At 39.2% G+C, this 27,259-nt stretch overlaps 2 protein-coding genes across 6 annotated transcripts in view; one reads left to right on the top strand and one right to left on the bottom strand.

Annotated features, from left to right (window-relative positions):
* Positions 1 to 27,259, bottom strand: part of adam22 (ADAM metallopeptidase domain 22) — a 53,096-nt gene that overhangs the window by 8,695 nt on the left and 17,142 nt on the right. For all 5 annotated transcript variants that reach the window (XM_034875247.1, XM_034875248.1, XM_034875249.1 and 2 more), the window contains exons 5-26: positions 26,203 to 26,285; positions 23,527 to 23,590; positions 12,487 to 12,553; positions 12,309 to 12,385; positions 11,648 to 11,722; positions 11,335 to 11,406; positions 9,210 to 9,376; positions 8,930 to 9,014; positions 8,405 to 8,495; positions 8,256 to 8,307; positions 4,650 to 4,749; positions 4,501 to 4,572; positions 4,127 to 4,219; positions 3,265 to 3,345; positions 3,082 to 3,132; positions 2,933 to 2,996; positions 2,719 to 2,824; positions 2,506 to 2,625; positions 2,111 to 2,279; positions 1,746 to 1,857; positions 903 to 993; positions 488 to 541 (exon numbers count right to left, since the gene is read on the bottom strand). In XM_034875247.1, coding sequence (XP_034731138.1) covers positions 488 to 541; positions 903 to 993; positions 1,746 to 1,857; positions 2,111 to 2,279; positions 2,506 to 2,625; positions 2,719 to 2,824; positions 2,933 to 2,996; positions 3,082 to 3,132; positions 3,265 to 3,345; positions 4,127 to 4,219; positions 4,501 to 4,572; positions 4,650 to 4,749; positions 8,256 to 8,307; positions 8,405 to 8,495; positions 8,930 to 9,014; positions 9,210 to 9,376; positions 11,335 to 11,406; positions 11,648 to 11,722; positions 12,309 to 12,385; positions 12,487 to 12,553; positions 23,527 to 23,590; positions 26,203 to 26,285 — 1,946 coding nt within the window. The remainder of the gene's footprint in view (positions 1 to 487; positions 542 to 902; positions 994 to 1,745; positions 1,858 to 2,110; positions 2,280 to 2,505; positions 2,626 to 2,718; positions 2,825 to 2,932; positions 2,997 to 3,081; positions 3,133 to 3,264; positions 3,346 to 4,126; positions 4,220 to 4,500; positions 4,573 to 4,649; positions 4,750 to 8,255; positions 8,308 to 8,404; positions 8,496 to 8,929; positions 9,015 to 9,209; positions 9,377 to 11,334; positions 11,407 to 11,647; positions 11,723 to 12,308; positions 12,386 to 12,486; positions 12,554 to 23,526; positions 23,591 to 26,202; positions 26,286 to 27,259) is intronic.
* cldn12 (claudin 12) lies at positions 13,155 to 16,497 on the top strand. Its single transcript, XM_034875257.1, has 3 exons — positions 13,155 to 13,346; positions 14,900 to 15,160; positions 15,249 to 16,497. The coding sequence occupies exons 2-3, from the start codon at positions 14,942 to 14,944 to the stop codon at positions 16,083 to 16,085; spliced, it is 1,056 nt and encodes a 351-aa protein (XP_034731148.1). The 5' UTR covers positions 13,155 to 13,346; positions 14,900 to 14,941; the 3' UTR covers positions 16,086 to 16,497.

The raw sequence follows: 27,259 nt of genomic DNA, 5'->3' as shown, positions 1-27,259 counted from the left end.
CGACCAACTCCAACAGATAAATGCTCTTTACATGTTAATGCATCTGTAATATGAATCTAATAATGTTACACACATACGTAATAGCAGTCAAGTGGGGACATTTGAAAAATGTTTTTTTTTCACATTAAGTACATTTTGATAACAAAAACTTGTGTATTTTTAAAGAAGTAAAATTGTAATAGAGTAACAATAATTTAATATAATAAGTTATACTGTTTACTGATCCCCAGTGGGGAAATTACAATTTACACTCTTATCATAGGCCTGAAATAAACACACATGCTCAGGACCTATTCATGCACAAAGGGAGAGATGTCAGAGTGAGAGGTTGAGGGGTACAGTGTCTTGCTCAAGAGAAACGTAAGCAACCCGACAAATAATGTGTTAAAAAACATTATTAACAGGACACTATCTCTCATAACATGTAAATGTCATGTAAAATTAACTTAAATGTAGCACACTGGGAATAGAGTTAAAGTGAGCAAACCGGCAGAATCTTCGATGAACTTCAGACTCAACGTAGCATCTCTGCTTGTAGCTCCTGTGAAGAACAAAGTATCCTCAGTCCAGCAAAAATGTAACTTTTGCTAAATGCGTTGCATTATATAAAGCAGTGATTCCCTGCCTTTTTAACTTGTGACCCCTCAAAATGATGCAATATCAACTTGCGAACCCCTTGTTATTTTTTTCTTGCTTTGTTTGAATTTGTTTTATTAGTCCTCAAGGTCCAACAATATTGTGTACTTCACAAACATTACAGTGTGTAGCGGAACTATGATTTTTCTTTCCTATTATGTTAAATATCTGCTGACACTCCAGGTGACCCCTACTACGAGTCCAGACCACAGGGTTGGGAACCACGGATACAAAACATGACAAATGCAGGCTGAAGGCACACTCACTTGTAACACCAGGCAGTAACAGCTAGTATGAGGGCGAGGACGAGGATTGAGCCTGTGATGGCCCCGATGATGATATTGGTACTGGTGATACCTGAGACAGAGGGAGAGAGGAGAGTAGAGAGGCGAATGTGTGTTAATTGAATGTGTGTCTCTTGTTTCCTGAATCATGAAGACACAAGGGGATACGCAAACCACAAAACACTGCAGCAGAACACAAAAACACAATACGCTTAGCAGGAAAAGTGTAAAAGGAGAACAAGGGGACAACACTGAGAACCAACTGCTGTCTCCCCATAGCACTACTACTAACTCTACTACTGAGGGAAACTTACATGTGCAGTTGGTTCCCATTCAGGATAACATTACAAACGGTCTGTTTTTCTAACTCAATATTGTTCAGAATTAGCCGACCATGATGACGCTGAAGTTGAGGTGAGAGAGGAAGAGGATCAGGATATGACATCAAAGACAGGACAAATACAATGAAAAGGAACTCAAATCTGACCTCAAGTCACTCCGTCAAAGACATCAGCCTGTCGACAAAGAATGAGTGTGAAAATAACAACAAACAAAAATGATGACGTGCATGGTTCAGTGAATACAAATGCAGCTGCTTTTAGTGAGCAGACATGAAACCTGACACAGTAGCTAAAACATAAAAAAGCGTCAACATAATATTTATGGGATTGATGAAGGGGAGGTAGTTTAACAGTAGAACAAGGTGGAAAGAGTTGAGAGGTATGAGAAGCAAAGATGAATGGATGAAGAAAAGATGCAGAAAATGTGAGATGAAGAAAGGTATGGATAGTAGCAACAAATAGTAAGAGAGTTAACAGCTCTCACCTGAAACTGGAGCAGTGGGTCCGACCACAAGATAACTGAGAGGAGATGTGGAGTTACAGTCCTCCCCTGCCCAGCCCAGGTAACACACACACTTCAGCTCACTACTGCACACCTACAGCGTGAAATTAAAATAAGAATAGTGTAAAAAATGTCACTGTCCCATACCTATGTGGTGTCAAACCTTTATTTTTCTTTCAAGTTTGATGGATCTATCTATCTATCTCTCTAATAAGTAACAGCAAGCTCAGTCAAGCATTTTGGAAATGCATGTATTTGTTGTTTTTCAACCTTATGGTAAATATATACATCACTGACTTATTATTGTGTGTGTGTGTGTGCGAGCGTGCGTGCGTGAGTGAGTGTACCCCGTGTCCAGAGCAGACGATCTTGTCGGTGGTCCCAGGGCAGGTGCTGAAGTTGAACTGTTGGATGGGGAGACATTTGTGATTGAAACAGATGCGGTCTGTTCCGCAGGCGGTCCCATCCTCAACGTATCCCAGATCGGTGTCTCCGTCGATCACCACATGAGCACCGCTGAACAACAAAACATGCGGTCACACACAGCACTTAACATGAGAGAGACTGTGTAGAGTTCACATTAATGTTGGAATAAAAGACACAGGGCCACTGAAAATGTATCCTTTCACACTTAATCATAATAGAACTGTGAATGTTGCCTTTGCGCTGCTGTGCACAGATTGAAATACAGAACCAGGGAGCAAGGCTCTTTTTGTTAGGAAGTTTCCTCTATGATGTGTACCTGCAATCAAGCGAAGCACTGTGCTGGGCTACTGAGAAAGAGGTCAGCCCTCCCTGCAGCTCTCCCAGTCGCGGGGCGGGTGAGATATTGGAGCACAGCAGGTACCCACAATGAACATCCCTGAAACACAAAAATGCAACCAAACATCACGGAGAGTAAAATAAGACAATTATAGAACTGCATAGGGTTCAGTCACAAAAAGGGCTCGCTTACTGTTTGTTACACTGGATCCAGGTGTCCTTGTCTTTCCCACAGTTACCTTTCTCCGTCCCTTCGATGTTCAACTTCTCGTAACAGAACTTGTCGGCCGCTGTTGCTTCTGAGAGAGGCACAACACAATGAGCCTTAACATTTACAGTAGATGCATGTAGTCTTTTGCAGATTTGTTAATACAAATCAATTTGCACATTAGGATTATCCCACTTACTCTCTCCCCAAATGTACTTGCACTGTCTGTCTTTGGTTTTGCACCTTCCATTGAAGCATCGACCCTGTAGTGAGAAATGTAGTGTCTTAAAGGCATCACATGTGCAGAGGAAAAGATTTTTTGAAATGTAAAGTATCTCAATATCTTACTTGGTCCTTTTCACACGTGTAGCCATCCATCTTGTGCACATTTGGTGGACACTGCAAATAATACAAAGAAAACCTCAGAGATACTTTGATGCACTGTATAAGTATTGCATATCCTGTGATATTCTAAGTATTACTTTTATAACCCAGGATGCAGAAAACTGTGAGAGGGAAACTCATGCTCACCTGGCTGGAGTTGCCTGTGCAGTTTTCTGGGATGTCGCAGTCGTTCACGGCGTCTCTGCACACAACTCCCATGAACTCCATCTGTAGAAGCATAGAATTAAGAGTGTTTGTAATTAGGCATGGTGTCAGAGGAACAGGGACTTCATCAGAACATGTCATCCCTCTGCACAGTTGTTGGCTCCAGGCACTCTTTCCCTCTTGACATCCCAAACTATCATTTCTCCATTTATGACAGGTCAGTGTACTGGTCCACAACTCAACTACATTCATTTATTCATTCAAGTATTTGAGAGTGATAAAGGACTGCGAAAGACCATCTCACTTGTAGTCTGGAGAAGGAAAAGCTCAATGAGCACATTTCTGTTTTTTTTTTAAAATAGTAAACTTATTGTCGCTTATTCCTGTTGGTCCTAGATTTAGCATCTCTACAGGGCTGGTTGTAACTCACGAGGTTGAGCGGTCGTCAGCTAATTAGAAGGTCGGTGGTTTGATCCCTGGAGTCTCCTGCAGTCTACAGGTGTAAGTGCATGGAAAATATACTAAGCCTGGCTGTGTCATCTGGGTATGAATGTTTAATCCTTCCCTACAAACGAGCATTTGGCATCTTGCATGGTAGCCTCTGCCATCGGTGTATGATTGCTGGCTCGTATTTTAAAAGTGCTTTGAGTGGTCGCTAAAACTAGAAAAGCGCTATATAAATGCAGTACATTTAACATTAATTAATTGTGAGGCTTTCTTTGCTAGCCATTTGAAAAACCAGAGCAATATAACATTGAAGTACATCCAAGTGGATATGGCCAATGAAGGGATCCTCCTACACCCCAGCCGAGGATGAAGGGTGTTGCCGTGTCCTGTTGTGTACCTGGCAGCTGTTGCAGCAGAGTCCGTTGCTACACTTGGACCCTTGGGTCAGGGTGCACTTGTCACAGCAGGCCTCCCCTTCTCTGGCACACTCCTAAAAGACAGAAGCGGCTCTCAGTTGCCTCACTTTGATTTGACGTAATTTCTTTTACGCAATACATTATCTCATCTAACAGAATGACCCCCTTAAACAGAGGTCTCTCCAGACAAACTCTATAATGTTATCACTGTGGGCAGCACCTTGATTTCTCCAATGACATTGCTCCATCAAGTTACCTGTTATTAGTCAGATACAACAAGTGGTTTTGTTAAGTTAACTTTTAGGGTAGTACATCTTTATATTAGCATCCAGTCATCTAAATTACTGTAACTTACTGCCGGGTTGCCACAGTCACACTCCTCTCCTGGCTCCACGATGCCATTTCCACACACTGGAGGGTCCAACAGCTGAGGGGGGAAAGAGCAGAATTAATATTCTGACGACTAAAAATACACATGTATGAGTATATGTGAGTGTGACATACCTTCAGAGGTTTGTTGAACAGACAGGCTCCTCCACCGCTGTTTAGAAAGTTATGGTACTCCTCCACGTTGCAGTCCGAGAACCTCTTGGGCAGGTAGAAACTGTTCAACACAACCGCAGCATATTATGCAGTTACCATGGATACAGAGAGCATCTTGAGATAATACTGGGAGAGACAAGCCTTGTTTCCCAAAGACAAAACACTTAGAAATGTTTTTACCAACACAACTTTTCAAACCTCATATGTAATTTCAGTGAAACAGACAATACCATTGCAGATTTGTCATATTTAATACATTTTGTATTTCTTTTCAACTTTCTTTTAATATTTCAGGTATTACCACAGGTTTACCATACCATACTCACAGTTCTGAGGAGATCCTTACAACAACATGGAGGTAGCTAGCTATACATTAGAGCTAAGATTGTGAGGATCATATGGAGATGCATTTATGAATTTCTCCTGGAAATGAACTTAAATAGTGTGGATGATTCACAAAAACAGTTATTGCATTATCATGTGATACTAAAATAATCACATCCGTGTTCAACAAAATTTAAATATTATAAAAATTCAGCTTTATGTCACATTCACCTGAAGCCCGAACAACACCATTTGAAGTGCATCTGAATTACATGAGCAGATCTATTACAATCAAATGTCCAGTGTTCATTTTGATGCTTTTAACAACAGTGACCCTGAGAAACCTGAGCAGCACTTAAATATCTTCTGCTGCACAATCCGTCGCTTAATGCTGATTATGATGCTGGCACATGTTTAACTAAAGTGCCTCTGGTAGCGCAGCTCATCAGGATTGGCTCAAGAGACAATGCAATAACAGACAGACTCAGTGAGAGGTCGTCATCGTTTGATATGAAATGTAGCTACATGAAACCACCTCCAGTGATAATGGTTGTACAAGGAGCCAGTAATAACGCCTTGATGATGGATGAAGCACACTACAATATTTCAGGTAGATTTCCTGAACTAATCAGGTTTAAAGTTGTCCCGACTATCAGAGAGATTTGCATCTTTGATTTCAAAATTTGCACCAGTGCTCAATCTCATCAAAATCTTGTAGTGTTTATTCCCTTTAATCCATAACAAGGGGTGAAACAAAGACAAAACATGCTTGAATTATTCACTAGTCATCAGGAGGAGTAGAAGACTTTTCATTTCACAGCACATAAAACCATGGGATTAAATATGTATTTCCATATATTAAAACACATACTACAATATTATTTGCTTTATGTGTGTATATTTCTTTCATAATGTACATAAAGCAACTAATGTACCAGAAAAAGATCCACTAGCATCCTCAATCATTTCTTTCATCATTCATTCAGTCAGTCTATCACCCCCTAGTGGCTGTTAGGTGGTGTCTTAACCACACTCTACCACACTGAACCACAATGATTAATGTGTGTCCTTGTTACAGTACACAGTAGGTCAGACTTTTTGATTTAATTAGATCAGAAAATACAAATAAAAATTCAACGTTACACCCTTTATAATTCATATTTTGTCCTGGTTTGTTCACAGCTAAATCAATTATTTCGTGAAAAAGGAAAAGATACGTAATATATATATATAAATTTATACACATATATATACATTTATACATATATGTATATATAAATTTATACATATACTTTATATTTATACGTGAACACACACACACACAAACATACATACATACAGCTAGAACCCTGTGAGAAATGGGAAAACAGTTAGTAGTCAGGTTAAGTTAATCAGACATGCAGGTGCTGAGGGACAAAAAGAAATGTCCATGACTTGACCAGGACATGACTGAGGTTGCTCATTGAATACAAGCGTCTGAAATACCATTGACTTTATTTTAGAGAATACAGATCTGGGCCGGGTCCATTCACAGTGACAGGCTCATAGGAGCACAGAGTCACCTGTCCTCTGTCATGTGGCAGTGACATTATAGCAGGTTTATTATGGTAACCCAATAGAGCAGAACCTGGACAGGGAGTGTTAGGGAAGTGCACTGTTGTTACAGGGAAATGAGGTAGTCAGAATTGGCCTAAGATGAGAATGACATTGCAGACTGTATCAATCGGTTAAACATGGATTAAAGGAAGTAATGAAAAGTCCTGACTTTCAAAGGGCATGAAGGAGCCTATTGATAATAGTAAGAATAATCAAATCAATAAAATTGTCATGGCTGATCAGCCGGTGACATTCAAAAACTAAATAATACATGTAAAGTACATGTAAAATTGTACAAAATGATTATGAAAAATACAGTCTGTTTTAGGGGTGGGAATCATCAGATGCTCCCGATACAATATCATCACGATACTTATGCCATGATACATTATTATTGCGATTTTAAACATATTGCATTATTCTGCGATACATTGCAATTATAACTTTTTTTCAAATTCTAATTTTTCCCAATTTCAAATGATGTCCCCAAAAGGAAACTTTGTAAACATCTGTTTTATCTAAAAAGATACATTTCGTTTGTTCATATCAGTTCAATTTTATTGCTGCAAATGGGATTGTGAAGTAGACAAACTGACCAACACATGTATAATAAAAGATCTTTACTTGGCGTCTGTGTATCGATACAGTAATGCCACTGAAAATACCGCGATACTATGCTGTATCGATTTTTTCCCCCACCCCTAGTCTGTTTATAATAATAAAGGGACATCGACCTGTATTTTTTCATATCATTTGAATAACAAAGAGAAGCTGGGGCCACAGCGGCTGTAGTGCTGTTGGATGAGACGGGAAAGGTTGTGATGACTGACAACCCCTCCGAGGCAGCCAGTTGGTTAAAAACAGCACAGGCAACGTTCTAGCCAAGCTTCTGCTCACCTGCTGTCCCATTCGGGATAGAGGGGGAACGTAAGAAGTATTTAAGAAAGGGGTATATTTTATATATATATGTATACACACACACACACACACACACACACACACACATCGCAGAAGCTTTTACAGACACAACACAAAGTTATATCCGTATGCTCACAGAAAGCCTGTACAGTATAACACTGCAGAGACACAAACGCATTTTAAGACGAACACTGTCATGATTTCTGCATGAAACTGGAAACACAAAACATACACAGAGTGATGTAATACCTATTTTCTAATCTTAGCAATCATCAGATCACATCACGCATTACTGCTTTAAATAGCCCAATGAAGTTACATAAACAAGCCATATGGAAAATACACACAGGCTGACACCTAGTGGAGAATTAATAATCTACAATCACACTCCTGTGGATGAAAATATCTGTGTGTGTGTGTGTTTAACTCTTAGGTGACAATACACATCCATTTCAAAAGAAAAACAAATTCTAGAGCAAACAAACATGCAATGTTTTTTCAGTCCAGTGTGATGTTAGCATTAAAGCAAGCTCAACATTGTATCCAACTCTGATGATGTGATTTAAATTTGTCTCTAGTATCAATAAAAAACTGCTCACTGACTCAAAAACAGATATTTTTAAATGGACAATTTTAGATCTCAGCAGGGTTTTTGTCAATTTGTTGGGCAAACTGTTGTCTGTCTGTTGAGATGAATTGATAAGGAAATGTTCTGTAAAGGTTACTTACCCAACATCATCCATGATACAGCCCGACCAACGATCATCACACTTGCACTCGCCTAGAAAAAAAATCCCATCAAATAGAAAGGAAGCTTAAAAATTGAATGCTTGTTGGAAAAGTAAGAAAAACAAATTCATTAAGGTTGAACTGTGTACCATTGAGGATCCTCTTCTTATCAGAGAAGATGCCAATGTTCTGTCCAAGCGACTGAGCGAGGGTTATGGCCATCTCATCGGTTTTCCCATACTGATGTATGAGAGAGAGAGAGAGAGAGAGAGAGAGAGAGAGAGAGAGAGAGAGAGAGAGAGAGAGAGAGAGAGAGAGAGAGAGAGAGAGAGAGAGAGAGAGCAGGGGACAGAAAATCAACAGAATATCAGATAAAGGCTGGAAAGAATAACTGGTGTTACAATGGCATCCCAAAATCATTAGATTCATTCATTAAGTTGAATAACAGAAACTAAATGGCTAAAACTGCAGTGTACAACAGGAATCAATACACAGTATATTGATAATACATTTTAAATATGCTGCCTTTTTAATAAGAGAATACAGAGCAAAAGATTAGGATTCACTGGCAACATGATTGTACTCCATGTTGCCTATACCTATTCAAAAGTCAGCTGACAGTAAATTGGAGTTTTGGGAAATCTGTAATTCCTCATTTGTGGTTTAAAACTCACCTCATTGACTCCCCCTCCTTTAGTCCGGGAGCAAACTCCTCCCATATAGGAAGCTCCTCCCCAGCTGCTATGGAAACGATTCCCTCTGATGAGAAAAAAAGTTATGTGTTTGATTAAAAGATGCTCAGTGCTGAGCACACAATAAAGTCCTTTTAATCAGAATCAAGTCCGGTTTTTATTACTCTCAGAACAGATAGAAAGAAGAACAACAAAGTCTATATGTATATAAATATAAATAAAAGACAACACAGTTATTTTTGCATGAACTATTCTGACTCACGAGAAGAGGTGAACAGAGTCGCATTTCTCTTTGATGAAGTCTTTTCGAAACTTCATGAACTCCCTCAGCGTCACCATAGGGTCATCGTCAATGTTGAATTTGTTGTCAGTCGACCACGTCTCCATGGCAACCAGCACAATCCGGGTATTAAGCTGTTCCTTGAAAATCTGGCCGGATAAAAGTAGATTTATTATCAGCAAGTTATCTTTGAAAGTCATAATCTGAAAGTGCCAAAAGATAAATGGACGGATATTATATCTGACTGACACACTTCATATTCATCAACATCTCCAGCTGTCTGTAGTAACAGCACCAGTTAGACAGTCAGTGGGATCAGTCTGATCCTGCCACCAAACAGCAGCACATTACAACCGGCTAGACGCAGTCAATGAGTGTAACAGTCTGAAGGACATAGAGAGAGTAAACTGACAAATAATAATGTTTGCTTTCATAAGATGGAAATCTATGTGGGTACCGGGAGAAGAGAACAAGAGCAAAGCCTCTTTGTTTAAGATAAATGCCAACAGTCTCAAGACAAAGCTGACAGCGCAGAGAGGAAGTGGCAACGCCAATCCGGCCCCTACAACCTCACCCTATCAGCTCCACTAGTTTTAAGATCCATCAGAGTACTAGTTTGTCCCTCTGTACATTCGAGTCAGAGCTAAGCATCCAATTCTCAGATATAAAAAACAATCTGTGAAAGGCGAGAGAAAGAAGGGGAATGACATGCAGTAAAGGTCCACAGGTTGGAGTTGAACCCTCGGCTGCTGCGTCAAGTAGTAAACCTCTACATGCCCGCTCTACCAGGTACCTGTGATCTTTGAAAAACCCAGAAGGTCACTTAACAACACTTACTACCATTCTGAAGGTATTTCCAGAAAACACCATGTAACATCCTTTGTTTACTTAACTGAACAAAGATGGTAGCCAGAAAAGACATGTCCTTGCTCACTTTGTATGTGAACCAAACATTTTATCCATTATAGTGGTATATATTGATTTTTTCTTTCCAACATTTTATTTTAAAAACATAAAGCATCTCAAACCAGCTACTTTGCGAATAATGGAGAAAACATTGTATGCGTTACGCTACTTTGTAAAGATTATTTCGTTCATGCACATACATTTATACATTTCTAACACCACCTTCTCATGTTGGATTTAAAAATCACAGAAGAGCATTAAAAAGAAGTAAAAGGCGCCAACCCTTTTCCCCAAAAATGTATTCGTTATCTGACAAAAATATTTTAGTTCAAGGTTTACGTCTCGCGATAACAACTAAACAAATTAGATCTGTGAGATGTGGTTGAAAAAATTGACTTTAAGTTAGGATTATTTTTTTCTTATAACCTTATATGCACATGTCAATGAATTTAAAAGGGAATGTACCATTTCCTTTACAGTAAATGCTTATTTGTTTTGGGAATGAGCACTGTGTCTATCAGAATCCATGGTCACAGATGTTTCCTGCATGTGACATGTGACTTATGTGGTGGGTGGACATTGGTTTGGGAAAGGGACCACAACTGAAAATTCCTTTTCTGAACAAGGACACGTTTCCCGACTACAATCTATAAAAATGTTAATGTTATTGTAATTTTCTGTATATTTTTCCCCATTGTGATAAGTAATCGCTGTAATATTTTTCATATGTGATGCCAATGTGAATGCGGCCTCTGTGCTGTGGTTTGGGACAGAATACACTGGGGAAAAAGGCAACCATACTAGCAAATGTAAATCAATGTGTACATCCCAAATAGAGTCTGCTTATATGATCCTCTCCAAGGGCACGACAGAAAGTGTGACCTTTCCCCAGCTTCACCAGCCTATCAGCTTACAGACATGACCCTGTGGCAGGTCAGATTTCAGTACCACAGTGACACAGACATGGCAACAAATCATGAAACATCGAAATATCTGCCTCAGTACTGTTGAGATGTCACTGCTGTTTCAGTCCTGTCATGACTGGCTGGTTAATGGCTGCACGCAGCATATTATTGTTCAGGAGAGGTTTTAAATGTAGTGAGTAAGGTTGGCTAAATGAGAAAACAGTGCAATGCTCAGCTCCAATACCTCGGAGTGCTTGTGGCAAGCTTTCCAAGAAGAGGATCAATATAATTCTTACCATGTCAGCCATATTGACCACTGACTTAGCGTAGTTATTTGTGTGCCCAACGGAAAGCCGATGCTTCTTGTACTGAAGAGAGAGACAGAAAAAGAGGGATGGAGAGGAAACATATCAATTCAAAATGGAACAAATTCAATTTAAGCCATTTAAATGTATGTATAAGGAGCCAGTGTCAGTGTCACATTTATTGTGTTGATTCCCAGTGAATTTAAGTCATTGGCTCAAAACTGTTTCTTTTATGCACAATTAAGGTAGTATTAGGAGTTGTATAATTAATATTGCAGTATACAGTCTACCATATCATACTTACCATTAAATGGTCGTTGATCACCATCAACTCGATGTATTTGGTCTCATCCTCTACACTACGCAACACATGTTGAGCCTGAGAAGAAGAACACAGTTGCCACTTTTATAAAAAATAAATAAAAGACAGCTAGCTTTCCTTCACCAAGACTTTTAAACATCAAAGAGATTTTTCAGAACAGCACCCACAGTAAACACAAAGATCAACTCATGTCTCATGCATCACCAATAAATCAGTAAGGATGAACTTTGCAAAGCTAAACCAGGTTTGTCTTTTTTCCAGATTCCAAATAAAGATGAGAGCAGCTCTGAGGGTTGAGAGACTGACAGCTGCAGACATTTGACTGTGACTGGGAAAAGATGAGGAAGGAGCCTCACAAGGTAAATATTTCATTAAGAAGAAGAGAGAGGGATGGAGAGCTGCTGTGTGGGAAGAGACTAATGAAACAGCACTCTCTATAGCTTTAGGAATTTACATGAAACATACAGGCAAGGAAACAGCGTAATAATCAAGTCTGGACAAACAGCATTCCTCTATCTCTTTATCACACAAACATTCACACAAACATTCCTATGCACGTCATAAAGTCAACATGAGTTCATTCATGAGCATTCATCTGCTAATGATGAGGATTTCCAAACAAATATGCCAGCAGGAGTCATACCTGTCTCTTTTTTCTCCTGTGAACAACTTTGGACCCTGGAAATGGAGGGCTGGGAAAAGGCGGTTCTGGAAAATCACCTACAAAACAGAAACATTCAATGAATTAAAAATGTCAATACCTTTTTAAATGATTATTAATCAGATTAAATTCCTCCTCATGCATTCAGTCATCATCTTACCATTGAGGAGATCATTAAATCCCTCGTTCCCTCCAGATTTATATATCATATGAATGCGGACATCGCCCTGAAAGACACAAAAAGCAGAATTCAATCAAGTTCATCAGTGAGACAGTTTACAGTCACACAGCTGTGTTCAAGTTAAAGTGTACAAAAATTAGACTACAAGCTGTTTGTTTGATTAAGTCTCATCTGTATTGATGACCTATAGCCTATGTTGAATGGGTGGACTGCCAGTTTTGTTAATATTGCACTTGGCACAAAAAGCTATATTTACATCTGTCAAACTCAGGGGAGACAAATAATTGGACAGACACACATACTATCTTATGTTTGCTACAAAAAAGGACATTAAAAAGGATTTGGACAGAATACTAGTTAACCTCTGACAAGTTCCAAAATACTTTGCGGCACTGTACCTGAATGTACATAGCAGACCAACTTGTATGTTTTGGCAATTTAAGGTTTAGGGATGTAAAAGTCAACCGCACCGTAGGCCTATCATCAAAATAATACATGTACAGTATATTCTATTATTTTAATAGATTTTTGAATAATACGATTTTTTTTCATACAACATGCCTTAATATTTGATTTACTTTTAATTTGCTCTGTGTTTAATTTTATAAACACTGTGATTTAATGCTCTGCACGTATGCGTTAATCACCAGTGAGACAACACTGAGGGCAGAAACCAGAGACCCATAGACAGTATGAGGGAAACACCCATCTGTTTTGAGGCCACATCCTGTTTATCTACTGTAGCTAACGTTCCTTCATTCAAAGGCGGTGTAACGTTACTCCAGTGTGGTTTGGATCGAGTGTGTAACGTTAAGAGGACCATACTGAAATGATATAAGGTACTGTAGTCAATGTTTAAAGTAGTTGCCGTTTTTTAGCTTTACATAGATAAATTCAGGAAGCAACAGGTTGTTGTAGCTAATGCTAAAATCTTAGCCATCAGCTAGCTAGCTAGTTAGCCAACGTCAACGCTAATGTAACGAGCTCACTAACGTTAGCGTTAAATACAACCCATTCTTACACATGTGTTAATTAACGCTAATGCGAGTTGATATTTCGACGGTACATTTTAGTGACCTAATTGTTGATATATGCAGATATTTATCAGGTTGTAGCGTTAGGTGTTTTCAGTTAACTTTCAGTCCACAAGCTAAAAGAGCTGACATAACATAAGTTAGCTAACGTTAAGCTAGCTAGCAGGTGAAACTACACATACAGGCGTTATCTGGCAAGCAGTTGCATGTAGCGTAAATAGCTTCATAATAACCTGTTATTACTAGGTTATGGTGTAACGTTAATCATAATATTTGATTTTAAAAACAGTGATGTCATTGGAATAGTCAGTGTATTGTCAGCAAGTTTTATTGCAATGATGCAGGCAACTAAAAATACAAAAAGGTAAATCGGAATAAAACACGCAACAATAAAAAACGTAAGTGAGAGGTGAAATAAACAAACGGAACAGATAAGGTGATTACAACTGGACAAATACTACTTTTGTGCAAGCATTAGTAAAAAGCCTTTTTTTCAAAATATGTTTTGATAATCAATAAAGATGTTGCAAACTCCGCAAGCCTCAGATCCTCATACAGGAAGCTCCAGCAGTGCAAGGCCTGCTCACATTTAGTTTTGAACCAGAATATGAAATAGACAGCCTGAGGAACATTGCCTGCGTCATCACTTTACCCACGTAACCAACAATTTATCACAACAGCTAGTAGTCAGCTCATGAAGGGCTTTAAACATAATCAATTAATCTTAAATCAACTTCCAGTGAACTAATCAGTGAAGAGAAGCCAGAACCTGGGTGGTCGGATCGCTTCTCTTTGGATTTAAAGCCGTGAAAGCTGCGTTTTGTAGCATCTGAAAGTGTAAAATAAGTTGTTTGGCTTTAATCTAAGTACATCAACATATCTTGACTTGATGGTATAAAAGCACATATATTCTCCTGATAAAGTTTCCACACGCACAGCCATGGTCACAGTTACTGGTGCACGCTGTCACAGAGAGACCTCAAGCATCTAATTCAATTGCTCATTGTTTAACTGTACAATCTACTGTATGTAATGCACTGCAGTGTAGACACACTCACTTTTTCTATTAATGAAATGAGAGCATTGTTTCTCGGGGACAGCAGATATTGGGTCAACTATGCTGTGGTGAATATAAATACAGGGGGGGGTTGCCCATAGCTAGGTCAGACTGTGGCACAGTTAGCTTTCTTCAATTGTAATGGGGCTGTTTGGAAAATCTTGTATAAGCATGGCTATTTTCTATAATCAGGAGTTCTGTGAACAGAAAAAAATATTTAATGTTGTCACATTATGGCCCCATCACTTTCAGTTGGACTGGCCAGACACTTATTTCTGACTTCCTCTCTTTATCTGTTCAGACAGGAACTCTCCTCGTGGCCTCAGTTCCTGTCAGCACCGCCATGTCGTGCCGGGACATCCACGCCACCAACGCTTTTGCCTTCATTCTTGCCTTTGTGTCTTTGGGAGGTATTGCTGTGGCAGCATTAATCCCACAGTGGCGTGTAACGAGACTGGTCACCTTCAATCGTAATGCCAAGAATATCAGCGTGTATGATGGGCTGTGGGCTAAATGTGTGAAACAGGATGGCTATTCAGGATGTTACTACTATGATTCAGAGGTATTACTTTGAGAAATGTGCTCTCCTCTGATTTAGCTTTTCTGTCCTAAATTGTTCTAAAAGAAGTCATGTCTTCTCTTGTTTGCAGTGGTACTCTAAAGTTGACCAGCTGGATCTGCGGCTACTGCAGTTCTGTCTCCCTACAGCCCTGCTGTTCAGCTCTCTAGCCTTGCTGCTGTGCATGGCAGGTATGTGTAAGACCTGCTGCTGCTCAGACAAGCCTGAACCAGACATTAAGACTATTAGATTCCTGGTCAACAATGCTGGCTGTCACCTGGTGGCTGGGATGTTCTTGTTCCTGGGTGGAGCTATTGCCATCGCACCCTCAGTGTGGTTTCTGTTCCGCACCAAGGAAATGAACATCAGATATGACAAGATTTTCTCAGACGGCTTTGCTGTTTATGTATCTATAGGCTGTTCTGGAGGACTGATGCTGGCCGCCCTGCTGATGTTCATGTGGTATTGTATGTGTAAAAAGCTGCCTTCACCCTTCTGGTTGCCTCTGCCCTCCTTGCCAACTTCTCTGTCCACCCAGCCTCTTACTGCCAATGGATATCCTCCTTCCCCAGTTTATGGTCCTCAGCCTTTCCCACCACAGACCTATCCTCCCACAGTGATTGACAACCAGCCGTATGTGACCTCCCAGGGCTACGTGCAAAGTGTGGTCGCCCCCGCACCGCCACAGGTGTACATGTCTCAGGTTTCTGCTCCAGATGGTTATGGTTCAGAGGTGGGAGTGACCCAGGCCTACAGCTACGCACCCTCACAGAGCTACGCACCCTCACAGAGCTACGCACCCTCACAGAGCTACGCACCCTCACAGAGCTACGCACCCTCACAAAGCTACGCAGGCCACCGCTACTCCTCCCGCTCACGGATGTCTGCCATAGAGATTGACATTCCCGTGCTGACACAGGAACAGTAAGAGAAGAGAGGCTGATAACGTCAGCACATTGAAGGGTTCTGTTCATAAATCTACATGGTTTACTACTGATCACACTAATAGAGTATGATAGATGAAAGTTAATAATATGAGCGCTATTTACAGCTCCTAGAGTGATTTAGTCAGTCAGTCAGTCCAGGTGTGTAAATTGCTAATTATTGAAGATTAAACTCAGAAGATTAAAAGTTAAAAGAACACTGCGTTTACTATGAAGGATCATATTTTCTTTGAAATGACTATCACTAAATCACTGGTGCAAACAATGTCTAACATACTGAAAGCCAGCTCAACCAACTCGTCTTTTTCACTATTTTACCAGCAGAGAAGGACCACTAAACAATAGTTCCTAACCTGAAGTGTCCAGTGGACCAACTTACTAGCTAAAAGCAAATAGTTACTTTATAAATGTTGGACACTTTTGCCTGTGTGAAGCCTACAGTATAAAAGTCTTACGTTATCACTACTGAACATTACTTTAAATTCTGTGGTTCTGAATGGACAACTATTAAGTGACTCACCTGTTAATGTTTGTTGTGTATCATGAATTGTTAATGTTACATTGCTCTGTAAAGCGACGCTGTTGAAGTTTTAATGCACTAATTATGTGAATACTGTGCCAGTTTACATTGCCTTTGTTCACTGACTTTGTTAAAGCCTTGAGTATTTTTCTAACAATAGTTAATCAATATTGTAGAATACTTTTCCAAAATGTTAATAACAAAATAAAAAAAATAAACTAGGAATCTAAGGAATTGGTTAGCCGTGTTAGTTTTAATGTGTAGTTGTAGATTTCACATAGATTTAAACTTAAATGCTAAAAACAGAAATGAGCAAACTGTTTTTCTGAACATGTTTGCTGATAATTAAAATGTACCTAGCTGGAAGTGTAACGCTGAGTGCTTGTAGTACTAGTGACTAAGACAATTTTAACGTACAGTTTAAATCCTGCCTTTTGCATGTTTTGCGTAATGAGCACATTTGTACAAAGTCTTATGTGGTCATCATGTTATTCTACAATTCTGTGTCCCATGTTTTTCTACACTGATCTTTTTTGTTATTAAAACAAATCTCAATGTATGTGAGGCCTGTTTATTTTCTGGATAGCAAAAAGAATTTACTAATTGCTACATATTACGTTTTATGCTTAATTGCAACAAAAATAGACACACAGTCAATTTCTTCGTGAAACAATTCATGTAAAGTAATTTGAACCATTTTACTCAGACTGAATTACAAACTGGTCAGAGATCTAGCTTATATCTGCTCCGGTGAAGGTTTCAGCTGATTGTCACCACATTTACAGTTTAATCAATAAATTGCCACGGACAACCAATGGCTGGTGAGGTTCTGGTTTCCCAAAATGTGTTGACATATAATGTTATATTTCCTTCTGTAATTCATTTATGATGACTTGATATTAAAGTTTTACATATGCCAGTCTGCACCAGCAATGCCATGGCTATGTTTACACCGTGCGGTACCCTTTTAGTTTGTTCTACATTAACAGACTGTGCCTTTAAGTGATTTACAGTAAAAGTTAATAAAAGATAAAGGTTGTTTATGTTATAAGGTGTTAATCTACTTTTTCATAATGTCTCACTGAACAAATGTCAGCAGCTTAATTTCCAAATCATAAATTCTGGCAATATCATTTCTATGTAGGTTGATGATAGGAGCTACGTTTGTTCAGCCTCGCCAAGTAATTAATCTGTTGACCTGTTTAGAATCTGTATATTTGACATCAGGTGTTTTAAGTAATAGGTTTCCCAGCAGTGGCTGGTAGTTATTGCACTCAAGAAACATCTACTGTACAACCTCCCACAGCTACACTGATCTCAAATGACAAACGTAGTGCACAAATCTAGAAAATTGCAGACAGCTGTAACATAGACATACATGCAACTCACAATAACTTTCATGATCAATTCCTACATAAAATATCCCTTATAATTCAAGTTAATTTTACTTTATTTCACCAGGAATATATACTTAGTATAAAGACTCCTTTCAAAGTCCAGTTTGGAGTCTTTAAAGAGTTTGTTTTGAACCACCAACTAGCCCAAACATATTAAATTTACAATGTTATAAAACAGGGAACGGTAAAACTAGATAGTGGATTTGATAAATTGCTTAAATTAGATTAATTGGTTGTGAATATTGTGTTGCTCAACTAATTTTGTTCATGCACTGTAATATATGACAATGCAAAATGCAACAATACAGGCTTAGTTTGGCTTTGGAGCAAGATTTTAAGCAAGGTTTTATTAAATGTTAAAGAAAACAGCACTTTTAAAAGCAACTAAACTAAATGACAGTTGCTTTGACTCCTAAACTGTGATCTGCTTTGTGGGTAAATATTTGACTTTTCACATCACAGGCTCCAGAGAGAAACCAAAGCTAATTAAGAACAATGAGCACTCTTTTAAAATGAGGTTTTTATTGTTCCAGTGTTTTGTCTTATCTTTGATGTAGTCCTGGTGGAGTGACCGTCTGAATTAAGAGCAACAAGACTAAGCTGCAGCAGTCATAATTGGAACCAGCTCCTTTAATGTGACACTGTCATGTCAACCGAGAGTTCAGTGGCTGATGATTATTAAAACAATCATTAACAAACGTGTATGATATAGTTGTTTTGGTTTTATTTCCAGCACATACACACAACATAATCAGAGCAGTTATTTCTGAATTAACCGTTGTAATAAAGCCTTTTCTAGACCAGAGTTTTCTTTGTTCCCCACATCATCACTCCCATATACAACCAGAACCTCCCAAATACAACCACAGCATATAGACTTGACAAGGAGCGTGTAGTGATGGAGATTAAGGGTTTAAACACAGATGGCTTTCATATGTCCTGCTACAAAAAGACAGGGGTGGAGCCTAGGTTGCCATGGGAGATGGTACCCCAGACACAGACTACTGGCTCATGAATATAAAGCGGGGGGGGGGGGGGGGGGGGGGGGGGGGGGGGGGGGGGGGGGGGGGGGGGGGTGTAAAATGCTTCTCATTTTCACTGTGCCTGCATGTGTGAATGAACTGGTCCAGGTTTAGTAACATGAAGTTGGCTTGAGGCCACAGGGAGACAGCCCCACCCCACCCCCCACCCCTTTTTTTTTATCCCATCAGTTCCAACTCACACTGAGCTTCATTCCCAGCATGAGCTAGTATAAAAGAAAAACTCCTATTGGCACCTCATGCAAACACCCCTTACTTCCCCCTCCAACTCCCCCACCCTCGCCTCCTCATTTATCTCCCAGGTTTGGGAATATTTTATAAAAAGGCATAGATGCTGACAAATTAAAAGATATTAAAAAAAAGAGAAATAGATCTCTGGAAACTGGAATCAGACTGTCATTTTTAGTCCAGAATATATAAAACAACTATTTGATGAAGATGAACATACACACAAAAAATGTATGGTGTCCAGAGGATGGATTGTAATTTATTTAATGACCATCAGGTCACAATTCTACTTTGTCCAACACATATGCATTCCCATCCACCTCAGCTGTATTTTGTGTTTGTGCTGTTTAGAAAGTTCTATATAGTATGTATAACATACATACTAATCATTGTATTACACTGTTTCAACACTGTCTAGACAAAAACCTGCAAGTTAAACTTTACAAATAAAAAGAAAATGTGTGATTGCTTGTTACACCTTTTTGAAGCTTTTTCACCCTGGTCCACAATTACTTTTTAAGTATGTATTTTTTTTTGTTTTATCAAAATACTGCCATGTCATGTTTTTTTTCAATCTTTGCAGTTTAAATGTGCTGCAACCCTGAACTCATGATCACTGCACCATCAACATAACACAGCATCAGAACAAGTTGTCTGCACGCACATGCTCAAGCAGACACTTACACACTCAAGAAGTGCAAGATTTATCAGTCACGTAGCGCCAGATAGGCTACATCCCATTCTAAGCTTGTGAACTTAAATTGTGGCGCTCAGTATTGCTTACAACTGTTGTCTACTTGTTCACAACCCCATTTAAAAAACAAGATAACTTTAACACAAGTTCAGTTGCATAAGGTGAAGAGAGCAGCTTGTTCAGGACACACTTAGCTGATGTCCCGCGTAAGTTTTTCTGCCTTGGCGGAAGGGCAGATGGATTTACCATATGTCGACAGTAGCCATGCCGACTCTATTTATCTCCACACACACCCATCCTGCCATATTTTTTTTTTTCCATCACTTTCAACTAGATCATAACATCGGGGGCACAAAGCCTCTGCATATAATACTAGTAAGTGATAAGTGGCTGTTTTTTAGGTCATTACAGGAACATGACCTTTTAAAAAGGAGAGAACCCTCTTAAAACAACTCCGGCACTTTCTGTGTGCGTGTGTGTATGTGTGTATGTGTGTGTATGTGTGTGTGTGTGTGTGTGTGTGTGTGTGTAAGGATGATTAAAAGGAAATGACAACCCCCCCCATACATTTCCATCTCACTGTAGTCCCATGAATGGGAAATTGTGGCCGGCCGCTGAGATGGAGAAGTAAGAGGAAGACAAAGAAGGAGAGAGAGTGTGTTTGTGTGTGTGTGTGTGTGTGTGTGTGTGTGTGCGTACACACAGGATACATGACGAGCACTTAGGTTTTTCCAGTAAACGTCTGTGTGACAAAAATGAGAGGAAGACTTGCAGACCCAGCAGAATGTCAAAGAGACAAAGAGATACATAGACAGAGTGAAATAGAGAAAGAGATACACTGAGAGGAGCGCAGAGATGCAGACGGGCAGAGACAGGGCAGTGTGGACCATTGCCCGCAGGGAGCAGACCCCCAGAGCTCAGGGCTGACAAACTGACAGCTGTAGCTGGGCTCGGGGACAGCGATGTCCGAAATTGTCACGCAGACAGGAATCCCCCACCTTAAATAACAAAGCCAACACTGGCAATAGAGCTACATGCCAAATATTTTCCAAAAACACAAACTAGGGTACAGGCAATTACGTTTGACGTAAAAAGATGAAGAATAGATCTTTAAGCCCGGTTAAGAGCTGATGTTTTACAACAAAATGATAAAACTGAAGTCACACTGGAACCGGAAGAGCAACTGCGCCCAAAGTGCAAAGGTGGAACAAGTATTAACTTGAGCAAAAGTAGTAATATCCCAATGTAAAATTGCTAAACTGCAAGTTAAATTTCATTCAAAAAGTATACAGTGTTATCAGCTAAATGTACAAACATATCAAAAGTAGAAGTACTCACTAGGCAAAAAAGGGCCATTTTGTTATACTGTCATATACTATCATTGGACTATAATTAATAATGTATTAATGTCTAAGTAGCATTTTAGTACTGTAGCTGATTAAAGTCAAGCTAAATTTATGATATAATTTATATTTGGCTGGGTGGTTTAATCCATAATACGGTATCATATTCATGTTTTGTATGTACAATCTGTAACTGCAAAGTAACTAAAGCTGTCAGATAAATGTGAACAATAAACAAAATGGAAAAAAGTACAGGTACCTTAACATTATACTTAAGTAAAATACTTGATTAAATGTACTTACAGTAGTTACTTTCCACCACTGTCAATGTGTCACCTCAATGATATTAAAAATTCATTAAAAAATATCCCCCCCAAAAATACATACAGTATAGATAGATACAGTATATTTTAGCTGATTCGAATCCAGCTCTGTGTCATGGCAGTGTGGGCAGTGTGTGCAGATGAACGGTGTGTGACCGCAGTGCATGAGTTGAGCTGAGCAGAGCAGCAGAATTCTGCCGGGACCCGCAGTTTCTCTCGGCAGACCTCAGCTCTGTGCACTGAAGCCACAGAGGGATGCCATAATATTGTTCATCAAAACACACTGCCATGACACAGAGTTGGATATAAATCAGTAAGTATCCCTTTAAGTAAGATTAAAACATAAAAAAAAAATTTTTTAAACATAGGTATATTATGTGTGAAATTATACCTGTCTTTTGGCTTTCTATGTGTAATATATATGGATGAATTGCTGTATTTTTTATAATATTTGATATGCATCAGTGTTTTGACAAATGTTTGGCGTGACATGCATATTAAAAAATAAACCAGTTGAGAAACTCTTTCAATTTTTATCAGCATTTTACGTCACTGTGGCCTTGTGAATTACCAAAAAAAGCTACTAGATACTGTATCTCTAAAAACGAGTGTTGCAGCAATATTCTGAGTTGAGATGTCTCTCTCTCTCTCTCTCTCTCTGCTTGAATAATTCAGTCCCTCCAGAAAACACTGGAGAGGAATGACTAAGCCAGAGAGGAGATGAAGAAGAGGCCAGAATAGAAGGGAGTCAAAGAGGTGGATAGGCGGGAAGAGAGAGCTGTGACATGTAAAATAAACCTAGTGGGCTGAATGATTGTTGTTTTCTCACTCTTTCTCTCTCCTCAGTTATCTTTTATAAATCTTCCAAATCCAGAATATTCTTCAGATCTCTTTGAATGTATAACTGTGCCATAGCAACTGCCTTTCCAAACCAAGTGGTTTCTCTTGTTTACAGTTTCTATTCCCAAGATACAATGACAAGCAATCTAATCACATTTAATTTAACAACAACTTTCTGATTTTGGCTCAGCTGCGCCTCCCTCTGTGTACCTGTCTCCTTCTGATCTTTTTTCTCAGTTAATATTTGTTTTCTTAGCCTTACACTTGCTCTTTACATCAGTTTATTTATTTTTATTTCCCCTCCTTTCCACTCTTTCAACACCGTTGGCACTAAAATGCCACACTGGAATACATCTTAAGAAGCTTCTGACACAAACACACAAACGCACGCACACGCACACATTATCAGCAGCTTTTTCTTTTACTCTCATGCTTAAGGCTTCTTTAGACAATCTCAGATGTGTCCTTTCCTTCTGACCATAATGCCAGTAATATTATCTAACTGGTTGGAGTCTTTTCTGCTGTCTGCTGGCTTTGTATTCCAGCAAATCTCTCGGTCCTGTGACCTAAGGGGCGAACTCATGTTTCATTAGAAAAAGTGGCAACGACTGGTTTGGGATTTGTAGCTGATTCTGGTTTAGTCTCAACATCCTCTCAGGACTATAATTGACCCCTGTATGAATAATACAGTAATACCAGGAAACCCAAGTCTAAACATGGATGAGTCATGGATAACTATATTATACATATGTATATATATATATATAAAGAGAGAGAGAGGGGTGGTATGACATGCAACACAGGTTCTCAGTTGGATGCGAGCCGTGGGCGTTGCTGTTATGTGTTACAGGCCACCAAGATGTTCAAGGATAACTACATTTTGTATTAAAAAAAATTATATAACTATATCTGATCACAGGAAATTCAACAGGGCTGAGAGGCAGCTGGACATGAAGAGATGGAAGAAAAGAAAATTGATAAAGCCCCAGAAAGAGCCATCTCAAGCTCCTACAAAATAAATTATATTTTAGAGTACTTACATTGCTGCTGCCCTGTCCTCCAGGTTCAATCATGTAGGTGTGATTGCCATCAAAAAACATCCCACTGAAAGAGAGGCGGGGAGGGGAGAAATGGAGAGCATATATCAACACCAGTTGCTGTTGTTTATATTCATCACTAAATGTGATAATGCATCTGAATCCTCAGCCATTAGTGTGATAGATTAGAGTAATTTCAGTGCTTGCCCAGGTTTTTTTATTGTATTATCAGAATAATAACAGTAATGCACTGCTACTGTACATGCAGCAGTTTTGGACAGAATCGTCTGCTATCCTGCTTTATGAACAGCCTTCGAGAGGTGGAGGGTAATGTGAAACAAAAGGTCATCCAATCATCTCAGCGATTCTCCCCACACAGCATAACCTAAAGGTCACCTAAGGATGTTATCTCTGGAACAATAACTAAGAGTTTGAACTGGTTGACCACAGATAAGCAATGACAAAAGCTACTTTCAAAGGGGTGCATTTTAACTCCTCACTAACATTTGTTGTATATTTGAATGACTTTACATGTACTTAATACTCTAAATACATTCATCACATTTACTGTAGGTGTAACACACACACACACACACACACACACACACACACACACACACACACACACACACACACACACACACACACACACACACACACACACACACACACACACACACACACACACACACACAAGCAATCATTTAAGAATGTATCCAGATCAATTTCTCACTTAGCAGCTGGGTGAAGAAAAAATGGACATTATCTATTAATTAACATTATCTGAAGCTTTGTTTTTTCATCTACAGAGTGAACACTGCAGGAATACACAATCTGTCTCTCTTCTTTTTTCTACTTCTGTGGCCTTCAAAACACACTCTTTGTCCAGGTCTAACATTGTCTTTATAGCTGATTACACACACAAACTGAGAGAGAAACATTTTTTTTTTGTATTTTCCCTCTGTTGTTCCATATGTCTTTTCAATATTTTGTCATTGTGAAATGACACAGGTTTAAAGTGAGGGGGCTCAGTTGAAAACAAAAAATGATGCCACATACTTCTGTGCACCAATCAGCATTGAGCATGAACATTTGAATCTAAAGTTGATAATAGTTATAGAGAGGAGAAGTCCCTCCACTTCCGTTGGACCTCACCCAAAGGGGAGCAACAAAATGTTCAGGCTGATCATTTCTTAATCGGTGTGAGGTTTTGTATTTCAGTCCCAAATTTAGAATGCTTTACATTGCTCAGGGACGCAGAAACCTGCATTAATGGTTATTGCTGTGTATGTGTATGTGTATGTGTATGTGTGTGTGTGTGTGTGTGTGTGTGTGTGTGTGTGTGTATGTGTGTGTGTGTTTGTGTGTGTGTGTGTGTGTGTGAGTGTGTGTGTGTGAGTGTGTGTGTGTGTGTGTGTGTGCGTGCATGTGAGTAAGAAGAGGATGTACAGTAAATAACTGACTCAGCATGAGGGAAATACTCTGCTTTAATGTCTAAGCCCTTGACACCTCTATGCACTCCCCTAACTCATAGGCTCTCACTGTCAATCTATCTCTCCCTCACACACACACACACACATACACACACACACACACACAAATTAGTGTATGCAGGGTATACTATGGGTGTGTCTCTGTCTTCTTTAAAATGTCAGCTTGTGTCAGGTTGTGCATTTCATGTTTATACTATTGAGTCTTACATATGAGACTGTACTGCACGTGCAAAACATTCATCAAGTTTTGGATTGATTCATTCATGCCCTACTAATTTGCTGTGCTAACACATTTCCCAACATGGTGCCACAATCACATTAAATATGCAAACGTTATTAAATGCCCAGGTTTAGTTTAGCTTATTCAGCAAATATCAATCTGATTTCACCCACTTGCCTTTATTAGATGAATTCCCTTCTCTTCACTGATTTGGTTATTTAGCATGACGTTATGTTGAGGAAAGATATATAGGACAGAATTAAGCTTTGATGAGGCGTAATGGATCGGGACTGATTAATACTGTTTTCAGAAACAACTGAAATGGATTAGATACAATAGAGTGAATGGTGTTATATATTTCATAAACCCTAGATCACTCTTTGCACCTCAAACCTTAAATTTCACTGTCACAGTTATTCAATATATGAAAAGTCATTTCAACCAACAAGAATAATGGAACATGCCATTCATACAGGGATCCCTCTTATTGAAAGAGCAGTAGATGAGACTGACAAGTAGCTAGCACTGTTTTTCTTACTTATGTACAGATAGCAATGAATTCAGCTTTATCTAAATAATTAATGTAAAAAACAGTGAGTGCAGATAAACACCGTATAGTGTGTTAAATGTCTAAGGTTTTAGAAAATGATAAATGTGTGGAAGCAACTGTGAAACATTGTAATACATGAGCATGCTCATTTCTGACCCGTCTCTCTGCTTTAGAGCACAAACTGTAAAGAAAAAACAATGCATGGAAGAAAAAAGAAGAGAAGACGTCTGAACAGCACCTGTCTGTGTGAATGATAACCTGTGTGATAGGAAATGCGGAGAGAAAGAGAAAGGCTGGCTTAAACTAATTACAACAACCTATTGGATGAATGGGAGCATGGCCGAAGAGGCTGGACACAGAGGCAACAATGCTGGCTGAGAAACACACAGATAAAGTCACATAATATGTGTACTTACTGTAATCCGTGACAGGTTGAGACAGCTACAAAGGAGTGAGGAATGCCTCTGACCTTCCCCTGATAGTAGCAGTGTTCTCCTCCCTGTGAGCAAAACACAAACACTCACAGATTAAGATCATACACTTGGTTGCATCCTTAAATCTCTCATGCACTCAAACAGAGTGCAAAGGATCCCACTTGCTGCTTTCATTACCATGTTTCATCAGGAAATGAGTTCAGAGCAATTAATCACACAGAATTAATTTGCTAACAAGTATGATGTGTTGTAGACATGTGTGTGTGCATTTGCTGTTTAAGTGTGTGTTTGTGTGGTACTATGCATCCTACCATCTGTGTGTTAACTGCTCTGTGACTTCTCGGTCCGCCATACTAACTTCTACCCACCCTAGGAGGGCACAGCTTCGGCCATTTGTAAAAGTTTTTCCGTCTCTGTCACAACTTGCCGTCAACCACTCATGCTCCATATTCACTCTCCATCTGTCTATATGTGTGTGCATTTCTTCCCTCTCTGCGAGCGTAAACACAAATTATTTTCTATAGACGTATATGATGTCTAAGTGTCTAAGTGCTCTGCAGGCCATCTCTTCCTGGTCCATTTCTCGCTGTCTAACAGCCATTAGGAAGGAAGCCAGCCTCCCTGAGGAAAGCGCAGCTTTCATTAGAGGATCAATTTCGGCTCTACAGTCTGATGCTGTTCACAGCAAAGCAGTGCCACGTCCACTTTAACCTCCAGCTCTTTGTGAACTTCATCCCAATCCATGCATGACTTATGGGTTTGTGTGAGGATGCCTGTAAGCATTTGTTGTGGTCGTTAAACTACATAGCCAAAAGTATCTGAAAACATGAACTAAAGCCATTACAATGATAGGTTTATGGAACAAACTTTTGCTCCCGTTGAGCCACAAGTGCCTTAGTAATGCCTGTGCAGTGAGGCCCGGTGTTGGAATGATTTGTGGACATAACCAGCCCAATTCTTCTACATATATATGTATGTGTATATATATATATGTATGTGTGTATATATATATATATATATATATATATACATATATATA

Source organism: Etheostoma cragini, chromosome 6 (assembly GCF_013103735.1).
Source record: "Etheostoma cragini isolate CJK2018 chromosome 6, CSU_Ecrag_1.0, whole genome shotgun sequence".
In the NCBI taxonomy this organism is placed as follows: domain Eukaryota; kingdom Metazoa; phylum Chordata; class Actinopteri; order Perciformes; family Percidae; genus Etheostoma; species Etheostoma cragini.
Note: the sequence above shows the minus strand (reverse complement) of the source record. Positions and strands in the feature narration are given on the sequence as shown.